General features: G+C 33.9%; 1 protein-coding gene across 1 annotated transcript; it reads right to left on the bottom strand.

The window, feature by feature from the left end:
- Positions 1-6,061: 6,061 nt before the first annotated feature.
- Positions 6,062-6,881, bottom strand: LOC117182360 (chitinase-like protein 3). The gene is made up of 3 exons (XM_033375544.1): positions 6,804-6,881; positions 6,295-6,563; positions 6,062-6,217 (listed from the first exon to the last, which is right to left on the bottom strand). Exons 2-3 carry the CDS (start codon positions 6,540-6,542, stop codon positions 6,118-6,120), a joined length of 348 nt encoding a protein of 115 aa, XP_033231435.1. The 5' UTR covers positions 6,543-6,563; positions 6,804-6,881; the 3' UTR covers positions 6,062-6,117.
- Positions 6,882-11,972: the final 5,091 nt, after the last annotated feature.

Raw genomic sequence — 11,972 nt, 5'->3', positions numbered from 1 at the left:
CATACACCGGCTCCAGCATTATTGTTCTTCCTGGAGCCATCTGTAAACCAGTTGTCTTAATCACTGTGCAGATATGTCTCACTGTTAACCCATTCATCTTTGGAGGATAGGCTAACTCAGTACTTCTTCTCAAAGGTACTCACGAGTGAATATTTTGTCCCTGAACATACTCAGTGTCGGCTTCTTCGCGATGTCGACTGCTATCCGCACTACTGTCGAGATACCGCTATCGTTTACCATATTTAATTTTCAGGCCACCTACGCAGTCACGGCCCTAATGGTGAGGTGGAGGAGCTGCAAACCTATTAGTGTCCCCCGAGCCATTGTGGATGTCGACTTTGAGGTACTACTGGTGCCTCTCATGATCAGTCCTCTGATCCTTTCCAGTCGAGACTTCACGGTTGACAGTTATACTCTGCTCCACTAGACCCCGCTGCATAGGTTAGGCTGCATGGCAGGATCGCTGTGGTGATCCACATATGTGTCTCCGGTTTCGAGTCCCAGCTTTTTCCTATATCTCTCCTACAGAGCCAAAGGGTCGCTACTAGCTTCTTGCACTTATTTTTTAGGTGCTTACTCCATAACAGCTTTTTATCTAGAATGAGTCCTAGATATTCAACTTGTCCTTTGATTTCCAATTTTTGTCTAGCCAATATCAATGGCCTCGTGGTTTCACACTTATACCTTCTGGTGAATACAACTGCATCCGTTTTACTCGGATTGACTGATAGCCCCGTCCTCTTACACCATGAATCTACTGTTCTTAGTACTTTCTGCATTACTCCGAAGAGCACATCCAGATGCTAGCCACGCACGATAACCAGTATATCGTCCGCATAACCTATAACGTAGTGGCCCTAAATCATGAGCAGATGAAACATTTCATCCACTACCAGGCAACGCACCAAGGTCGACAAGACAACACCTTGCGGCCATTCCGAGTGAACGGTTCCACATAAAGTAGTATCACCCTTAGTCGTAGTTAGCTTCCTATTCGCCAACATGTGGCAGGTCCATTTCATGACTGCAATAAGCACACCGTGTGCGATCATGGCTGCCCTGATCGCATTTTCAGTGGTGTAGTTAAAAGCTCTTTCAATGTTCATAAAAGTTCAAATCGCGTCGGAAATTGATCGGAAATCCTTGGGTGAAGTGTAACCGATCCTACCTGCTTTCGAAATGAAGACTGCTTTCGAACACCTCCATGCCGTCAAAGAAAACCTAACGTCAGACCAGCCCTATCAAGTCTGACAATCCGCCCTATGATGATCTGATCAGCCCTCTGTAGAAAATACTGGATATATGCAATCTGGAACAGGAGACTTCTAAAGACTGAAGGACTTCAGGGCTCACTTGATCCTGGCTAGGATAATAATCTCGTTGGCTAGTCGCCGTTGTGGGCCCAGTTGGGCCGCAAGTAGGTTTGATTGCCTCGGAGTTGTCGCCCATTCTTTTTCTGTTTAAACCTCAAAAAATCTGCCTTGATCAGCTGAAACAAGGTGTCTCCGTATCCCACGCCGAGTAGTTTCAGAGTGCAAAGAATGGCATCTGGATTTCCAGAAAGCAGCTTATCCAATCTAGCTGCCTATGCTTCTTTGTTGTTATCAATGCAAAAGTTGGCCCAGCTTTCATGCTTTGCCTAACGTATTGCACTCCCATATTTATCGCTCATCGCTGTATGAGCTAGATAGTTCCTTCGTTTTGCCAGTACTGGCAGATCTGTACCTCTTTTCGGTTTCTCTGCGAAGATGTCGGCTACCATCTGCAGGGTACCCACGCCTCTAATTGAGTTGGGCACCCCTAATAGTGCGCTTTTTAGTTTCGTGGAAAACTGACGCTAGTCTGTTCTTCTTGTATTTCTGGCCCTTGAAGGGCCGGCGGGTGTAGTGGGGACCGACACGAGCTCTATCTGTAAGTGATTTGAGAGAGTAGGTTCATCTGAGAATCTCCACTTCTCAATGTTATCTCTAAAACTACTCGTACAGAGAGTAATGTTAACGACTTTTTCTTTGACCGAGTCCGTGCTACCCGAGAAAGTATAGTGGGAGTTAGTATCGCACCCCAACAGAAGAGGAAGACCCCTTATCTTAAAGTATTCCAACAGTGTACGTACCTCCACTGGTGGATTAGTATCGCCGTCATATGGAAAGTAAGCCTATCCCATGAGTAGCCTTCTTTTCCTATAAGATCCGTGACTATCCCCATCAACTCTCTCAAACATAGCTCAAGCAGCGGGATGACTTTGACTTCCTTCGTCAGTATGCAAGCACTTCGATTGGCCTCCTTGGATTCTCTGTTACCTGTGTGTCTCGCAGCCATGCCCCTCTGCAAGACTTCAGAAGCGTCTTTGCTGTGATGCAAGTTAATTTGGGCAATAGTTAGTCCGAGAGCCGTCATTCATATCTGACCTAAATCTTTCTGTCCAATAAAGGTTCCTCCTGCCTCGAGATAGCAGGTGTGGTAATCGAAAGTGGCAGAAGGGCCGGTTGATAAGTACTACAAGAGCCCTTATCTGCAAGTCAGGAATTTGTAGCACAAGAAGATTTTTGATTCCTTCAGCCCACGGCGGACCACAGACGGTTCTTTCAGTTTACCTGAGAACCACGTCGTAGCCTTCATCATTTTCTGGAGCAACTTAACTTCAACCACTTTGAGAGTTGCGCCTTTCCAAGGCATATTCTCGACCACAGTCTTGTGTAGCAAAGCTTTAACTGCTGTGTCAGCTGCTACAAATAAAAAGACCCCTCTCCTGCAGAAGGAGCTCTTGATTTTAAGCTATTTATTTTTTAATATTAAAAAGGAGCTTAAAATAAAAACTACGACTTCGATCAAATAAATGATTGATAACGAATTTAGAGCTATTTTGTGGGTGAATAAATTTCGTCAATTTCTTTTTTTCGTAGTTTTTCCACATACTTCCACAATCTGTAGCAGGTGTCTCAGTATTTTCTGACAGCTTACTGCCAGAAAAAAAAAATTACGCATGGAAGTTTTAATAATATTTTCACTTAGATAATCCTCCAGGTAGTCTCCCTAAAGAGCGAAAACTGCTTTGTAGTGAACAGAGACTCCGCGTAGCTCGCATCCATCACCACCATCGTCAGGAGGTTAGTCCTCTGAGCTGCTTTCAGTCCAGTCCCCGATGACTCCCTGTTCGTCGGCTTCTGGATCGCCTTGTGCCCCTTCACAGGCTTAGCCCCCCTCCATTGTGGTTCCCTCTGAGTCCCTTCCTCGCTTCTGAGCCTCAGTGCTGGTTATCTGCGTTATGTTCGCTGATGTTCCAAGTACCGAAGCTGCTCCACTTGCCCGCTGCGCTTGCCTCCTCAGTTTCATTTCCAGGGAACCGTTAACTGCGTTTCTTTTTATTGAAGGACTGATTGATCACTCACGTTTCAATAGCCTCACACAGAGGAACTATGAATCTTTCAGCTTCCTGAAGAGCTGGGTATTCAGCCGGAGAGACATATGGGAGGAAAGGGTGATGTTCGACCCGTCAGGAGCCAACCGTTTTCCCCCCTCTGCCAACTCCTTTTCTCCTTCTTGTTTCGAAATTAGATTTTTTGATTTATTTTGGTTTCCACATGTTGCTAGGTCAATAAAAGGCCCGCTATAATGCTTTTTAGTTATAAAAAATACCTGTGAGGCAGTTAAACATAATGAATCAAATTCATGTTGATCAATCGACAAAATAAATAAAAGTGGATATGATTTATTTTATTTATATTTCAAATATAATAATTTTTTAATTCATTCAACTTGTTTGGAAATTTTTATTCACAGTTATTAAAAAAGTTGTAATTCACGAATTTTAAAATGTTTGCGTTTTTAATATTATCAAATGAAGAACAAGGAAAGTGAATTGTACTTTACTTGTCTTAAATGTACAAAAGCATAACGATTTTTGCGCTTAACCTAGTTTTAAGCTTCAAGAAATTGCAATCTCATTGATGTGCAAAAAGTTAGGCCCTAAATAAATTTACATTTTTTCACAACATAACTTTTTGAAGATGAAAAATTAATTACATAATTTTTATTTTGAAATTTACGAATTTGTTTTGAAATTTTGTTATTTTTTGTTTGAATTTAAATGCTTTCTATTTAAGTTAAACTAATTCTTCGTCAAAATATTAACTGTTACATTGATCGAAAAGTGTGGAAGTTTTTCTAACTACAAGACCAGTAGTCAGAAAAAGGTTTACAGTATCGTTTTAAAATATTTTTATTTTAATCTATTTTCATATGTAATAATTTTCTATATTAACATTTAGATTAATTATTTATTCTTGAGGTTTTTTTAATCATTAGAAAAATCTTTAAATAATAATCGGCCAAAAAAGAAAAATTGCATAGAAAAAAATCAATTGAATTTCAACGCATTCCTCTCAATCTTAAGGCTGGAATTAAGAACATTATTTTTTTCAATATTGTATCTTTTTGAATTTTTACTGGAGGAATTCGAATCAAAATTGTTTCGTTATGAACTCTTAAAGTGAAAATTGTGCAAATTTCAAATATCCACATTTTATAATCTACGATTTCTTAGCATTTAGAAAGCCAAAAAAATTTGCACGCTTAAAATAAGAAGCAACAAATTCAGAATTATTTAAATATAAAAATGACAATCTAGGCTTTCAATATGAAATTTCGCAGATTTTAAAACATTTAATAATTCAATTGTTTTCACATTTTTAATGCTGGAATCGAATTAGTGTCAGTAGGCCAAAACGTTTTAAACAAAAAATAAATATCGGTCACAATTACATCAGAAATAGAGAAAATTTGAATAATTAGATTTAGCGAGGTTATTTCATGAATTTTGTTATTCTTTTACTTTCACTATTTCTGATGTAGTTGTGGCAGATATTTATATTACCTTTACAACATATTGGCCTACTGACCCTCATTCAATTCCCAGGTATTAAAGAGAGAGCACCGGTATTTCGATGCTGTCAATTTTTACCTATTACATTTTACTTGTCTTAATGTAGGAGTACCGAAACTTTGGTAACCCAATTTTTTATATTTTTTATTTATATTTTAAATGTTATTTTAATGTAATTTGATAGTAATAAAAATTAAAAAGACTGTTTTGGATGTATACATCTGACGTGTTGCGAGTTGCAAGCAAACAATGACAAGTGGCTCAAGCTTTGAAACTAAGTTTTGACAATCTGCTTAGATACGTGAGTAAATACAAAAGAATATCCGAAATGTCAGTATAAATTTTAATCATCTGGGGTTATTTTTGTGTCCAGTAATTCTTGCGCCGAAATCCGAGTGAAGAATAAAATTGATTTTTTCCATGTTAATAACTCATTATCACGTCTATATAGATGAGCTTAATCTTCAAATATTTATGAAGACATAAAAATTGCACCATATTTTTTATATGGAAATTCATAAATAATTATGTGTTTGCAACAGCTTATTATTTATTCCGAGCGAAAACTCAAATAAAATTATATAAATTTTCAAAAAAAAAACTTTCTATTCTTCGAAATACGGTGTAGAAGCGCTGCGTATTTAGTGATAATCATTCAGAAAATAAACAATTGAAGATTGAAAGCATTTTCGTAAGTTTTTGCGAAGTAATTCATGTACAAAACTGCGAATTTTGGGCGAGTTTTCGTGAACATTGCCGCTCACTTCTTCAAGGCATTTCTTAGTGCTCTATACGATTGAAACCTGAAATATTTCTTTCTATAATAACATTATTGTTTATTGACGAAATAATCGGAAGAAAATTTTTTAAATATCCTATGTTTCTCTGAAATGTAGAGAATCTAATATTTCCAAACCTTGGACAAAATTGCAACGAACAATAAAAATCGTAGCATAATCTTTAGGACACACTAAATCAGAGTCTATTCGTTGTATCTGTTTATTATTTAAAGGATATGCTTGTGGACCATTCAAGAAAATTTTATATATAATCACTCAATTATTATATATTAAATTGCCACACGAACAAATAACCAATGCACTCATAAAGAAGAATCTTCACACTGTAGATTATTAGAGATGTAATCAATTTTATATACTTCCGGCTGGGTTTTAAACAATAATTTAACATTTTTTTCGAAGAACTTGGTTTAAAGTCTTCAGAAAGGGAAATGTTTATCCACAATCTCCACTAAAATCATCATTCCCTATCTCAAACACCATGGCACCTACAAGATGCGTGTCCTGAACATATTGAGCCTTCACCTTGATGGACCTAAAATAAAAATAAAATAAAATACTCTTATAATAAATTAAATTGAAATTTTAAAAGACATGTATTTGCATAGTCACCGAACATTATCATAGGCAATGATTTGATCCCGCTGGTGAATATACGATACTTTCTGTTCTGGGTCGAAGAAATACCTCCATTTCTTTATCAAGTTACATAATTGTAAATGTGTAATAAAACCATTATATTTTCCTTTCTTAGTAAATGGTGCACTTCTACCAAACTGTTTTGGGTCAGCCAAACTATATGATAATGTGGTATAAGCCGCTTCCAGTATTAACTTGTTTGCGGGAGCACCTTTGTCCATCCAATATCTGACAACGTAATCCTATAAAGAGAAGGTATTGAAAAATATCACGCGAATTTGAAATGCCAAACTCTCAAAAATTAAAATATTTTTAGCGTGTTTTTTTTAAAGAATTTGATAACATTAGAATATAATTTTTTGCAAACTAAGCGACTTATAAAATTATAGCGCTCAATAAAGCCTTTAACATGAAAAATATAAAAATGGAAAAGTGGAAAATTAAACAGCAGTAAAGTTATAAATTAAAAAATTTATGTTTACTAGCACTTAATTGTTCTACTGCACTTTTGCAATGTAATAACTGCGTTCCAAGTAAAACTTCAATAGCTATGTAAAGAATTTTGGGATGTAAAATTTCTTAAGCAAATAATGTCAATTTTTTCTTGAATCTCTCTTGTTTCTGGCCTTATTATCCTTTTAAATAAAGTTTGCTTGCGATCCTCCGCATTTTCTTTTCGTGTCTGATACATAGGAGTACAATGACCAACACAGTAATAGCATATAATATGTCGGAATCATCTATATAAGGAGTAGCTGAGACTGATAAAATGAGTCGTTCTTTATCAAATCTTTTCTTGAGTGCCTTCAAGAATAAAACGGAATATTTCTTATCAGGGGGGTTTCCCCCTCGTTCAGGTAGGTCTGAATGGTCGACGTCTATACCACTAAATCCATATTTTTTCACGTAGTTGTAAACATTATTAACAAGTTTTTCACGCAAAGACTCATCAGTCAGTAATCTAAAAAGTGGAAAGGAAATAAAAAACTCTATAAGTATGATAGTTTTCATAAAGAGCCTATTTTGTTCGTATCCAATTACGTAAGGGGATATCAAGTTACATAAATTTCCAACATCCTAGGCCCAAAACGAAATCTGCTATGTAGTTGAGAATGAGGTATGGATACACTTTTAATATTAGCATTTCAAAAACCACCGCTCGAGGAAAACCCGAACCTTATGAAAATTTATTTTATCGAGAGACTAACTTCAAATGTTTTTATGCTAAACAATAGTGCATATTAAAGTAATGTCATAGTATTTGTCCCAAAAGAAACACAGGTTTTTGTGTTTATGAGTCTGATGTTACCAGATGGAACATACATTAAAGTGTGCTTTCCTTTTGGAATCCCACAATTTCCAGATATTATGTTACTAATATTATATATTATATTCATTTATATTACACATCATTATACTATTTTATCATACATCATTAAAATCTATATCATATCTTTTATCGTAAATGCAAATATAAAACTCACTTATTGTTAACACTGAATACATCCCCCATTGTATCTATGAGTTTCAAATTTTTATGCTTTTTTCGAAGATCGTTGAACACTTTAATTCCTCCATATTTCTCAGCATGTGCATTATGATTGTCAACAGAAGCATCTGCACCAAGTTGAACTGATTCGTAATATATATAAGTGCAAAGAAACACATCGATGTCCTTTATTTTTAACACGCGTCCCTTACTGTTTGGATGGCCTGATTGATAGAAGCAACCAACTATTTCTGGAAAATGTTGATAAAGAATTAAGGTAAGAGCAAAGATATATATTCATGGCTGCATCTCATCTTCTAGAACATTATATGTCACTTACTTCCACAATCTGTAGCAGGTGTTTCAGTATGTTCTGACAGCTTACTGCCAGAAAAAAAATTACGCGTGGAAGTTTTAATAATATTTTCACTTGGATAATTTTGTCTTTGATGTATCTTACAAGTTTATTATTCTATTCACAAATCCGAAATTGTATTGTACCACTGATAATAATAATACGTACCTTAAATTTCTTAAACTGTTCTTGAAGACATATTATTCTTGAAGAACCTTGATGTTATATAATACTTTAGTTTCACTTGACAGCAGTTTTATATAATTGTTTGCATCAAGATAACACTTTATGTACAACTGAATCATTACAAGCGATCTTTGATGTATTAGGTAAATATTGCTGCTGTGAGGAAGTAACGCTTGACAGTGAGTTTGAAAAATTATAAAACGAAAAAGTGCAAAGTGAAAACTTTAGCATTTAATTCGAAAAATGCCATATTCACAAAAAATATAAATATCTGAAAAAGTAAATGCCAGCAATTAAAATTAATCTTTAGAAAATACTAGGAAAACTAGAAAAAATTATTATTGATCAAAATAAATGCGGGATTCGAATCTCAGAGGGGCGATAAGGGCATTATTGTCTTTATAATTGTGGTTAATTTTACTTTAAGAAATTAATTGATTCGCACGCTCACTCCTACATTTAAACAACCACTGGTGTATTTCTAAAAGAATGCGGCCTGGCGTTACGACTTTTAGAAGTTGAAGCAGGGTTCAACAACTTATCTTTCCTATCCAAAATTCAAATACAGTGAAACTCTTCTATAGCGCCGATTTTGGGATTGACTGTGGGTGGGAACTAACTCCTTATAGCCCGCTCCGCTTTATCACGTTACTTTCATGGTAGGTGGATGTTAGAAAATCCTAAAATTGATTTCAAGTTAACAGAAAAATTCATTCTAGAATTAACATGCGCTCAGCTCAGGAGATTTCGTCGTAGCAGTGTTTAGGTTACGTCATCAAAGTTATATACATTTTTGTATCGATTAAAATTTATGCACACAATAGCTTTGTATGTTTTTACAATTTCAAATGAAATGCTTACGTTACTCAAATTGTTAGTATTTTCGCTTGAGCTTTAATTTTTATTCAAATTTTGTGATCAACCCACTTCAAATTGGAAATCAAGTTAGCAATACTCTGTTTTACGAGAAACGCTAATAGCTCAATTACATTTGAAAAGAATGCTGAATAGACTTCAGAAAATGCTGGCAATGATAGCAAAACATGTCAACACCGTCTGCTATTTGATTGCGCATACGTTGCGTCTACAATCGGCTTAGTTACATTTGGCGCGCTCATTAAAAATTATGAAGAATGCAAGTCAATTTTTTGTAAACAAAAATTAATTTTGATAAACAATTCTTTACCATTAAACAAACCTATAAATTTAAATTTAAATTGAGTATTTGATTTTACTCCTTTAAAATCAAATACTCGATTTTAAATTTATAGGAAGAAATATCGTCTTCATCACAAATATCAATTTAAAATACATTTTTATTTCCTTATGCACTTTGCAACTATTGTTTGTTGTGAGGAATTATAATAAAACGATTATTTTAAATAAGAGCGCCACTTCTAACCAATCCGGCAAATTTGTACTAAGATATTAATTATTATTAATTAATTATTAATTAATTAAATTTTGGCTATGTAGGTAGAAAGTCACATGCTACGAACTATTTCTTTTGGTAATTTATATACGTAAAACTAATTTTATTGTTAGACAAAGTGCAATATATCACTTTTGAATATTTACTTGTAATTCAAAGTCAATACAAATTATTTTAATATTAAAATTGCTTATATATTATTTATGCAACATGGTTCAAATGCATCTGTATTAATGTATATCACACGTCATTTGATCAAATGGGCGAGAAATTTACCAAGGCTGAAAGAAAACAGCAAAAAGTCGAGTTTCGTCGATTTTTTAAAACTTCAATGTCAATTAGGGAGGGTAAGAAAATTTTTCGAAATTATCGCTGCACCTGTATAAATCGACTTGCTTAGCACTATTTTTGTTAATAATTTAAATCCAAAGAAAAATTTTGTTGCTGTTCAAATTTGAATTAGTGTTTCGTTTTTTGAGATTTTTAGCTATGTCGACGATTCGGAGACAGGAGACAATTTTTACGAATTTTCAGGGAAAATTTTTAAATCCCAAAAGAAAGTTTTCATTGTTAGAACTTCGCGCAAACATTTTTTTTATTATATTTTTGTATTGATATGAATATAAATAATCCAGTTTATGTTGGATTGCCTATCAATTAGCATTTATGTAACAGACAATTACTAAATAATAATATTTGATAAAATAAATAAGAATATTTTCTACTAAAAAAAAGAAAGTTTTCGTAATAAGTTGTAACGTTTGTCTTGTTTTTTATGATTATTTTCATGTTTTTTTAATCGCTTATAAACCATTTTTTGGCCCAAATATGAACTGAATTAAGAGAATCCAATGAAGAAACCCAAATACTTTTGACTAGAAGTTCATTATTTTTATTTGAAAACATTTCTATTCTATTTCTGGTACGGTATTCATCTCGTAAAAACTCAACTACTTAGTTGAAATTTTATGTATATATTTTGTTGGATATTTGTCTTTTTTAGCAAAAAAGTAATTAGGAACACCATCTTTTATGACACAAATAACACCTGCTACTATTATTACAATTGGCGTTGAGGTTTGTTATTTTTTTACATTCTCATCATTTATGATTGAGAAAGTATTAGAATTATCCGAAATTTGACACCACAGTTTTTCAACGGATCTCCACATTTCGAGACCTGAATCTGAACACCAAGTTTTTATGATAATGCCTGTCTGTGTTTGTCCCTCCGGCCTTCCGCCCGTAAACAAGATAGCTCCCGGAAAAACGAACAGATCAAGTCGATCTTTGGCACACTTTTTCCGGTCCTAAAAGAAAGAACGAGTTTGTTAAGCAACCATTTTTGATAAAGATTCAGAAAGTGAGCGCATATTAAAAATGGTTGACACTACTTTTTTCTGAATTTAAAAATTCTAAGTACAGATATTTATAGTATTAAAAAAGACGAACAATGTATCCTAATGACTTTTTCCGATAAAAAGAAAATTCTCAGAGTGATAACATTTTCAAAATTTAAAAAATCAATCGAAAACTAAAAGGTTATCTCAAGCAACGCATGATATGAAAAAAGTTCATAGAAAAAAACGTTGCTTTTTGAAAGCCCTACAAGATCGTCAGTACAAATTTTTTGTTTTTCTTGGAAAAGCGAAAATTCAAGTTTTGTCTGCACACAAAAAATTGAACAATAAAATATTCTATTTTGTGGTCAAACTATGTAGGATAAAAAAAGATAAATTTACAAAAATTGTGATCCCAAAGAAGATCTACAAATTCGTTAATTATCACTTCTTGATAGGATGCGCACTTTTTGTTTTATTCGTGACAAATGAAATATAAATAAAAAATGTGTGGAAAAACGACACAAGTTACGAAAAAAATTATATATAAAAAATTGTTTACCCGAAAAAGAGCAAAAAACATGTGAAAATTTGTGGAAATTTGACAAATTTGTGGAAAAACGCCTAAGCGTACGAAAACAAAATGATAGAAAAGTTATTTACCCCCCAAAAAGATACGAAATAATTTATTACATTTTCATAATTTTTTATTAAAAAAGTATCAGAAATACCTGAAACTTGACACAAAATTCAAATTTTGAACTGAAAGGCGAAAAATTCTATATGAACAACGAGAGATAGAGAAAGATGTCTGAAAAAGGATTGCAGTTTTTTTATTTATTTTAAGGT

The sequence above is a fragment of the Belonocnema kinseyi genome, chromosome 10, assembly GCF_010883055.1.
Source record: "Belonocnema kinseyi isolate 2016_QV_RU_SX_M_011 chromosome 10, B_treatae_v1, whole genome shotgun sequence".
Taxonomy (NCBI): domain Eukaryota; kingdom Metazoa; phylum Arthropoda; class Insecta; order Hymenoptera; family Cynipidae; genus Belonocnema; species Belonocnema kinseyi.
This window is presented reverse-complemented; position numbering and strand designations above follow the sequence as displayed.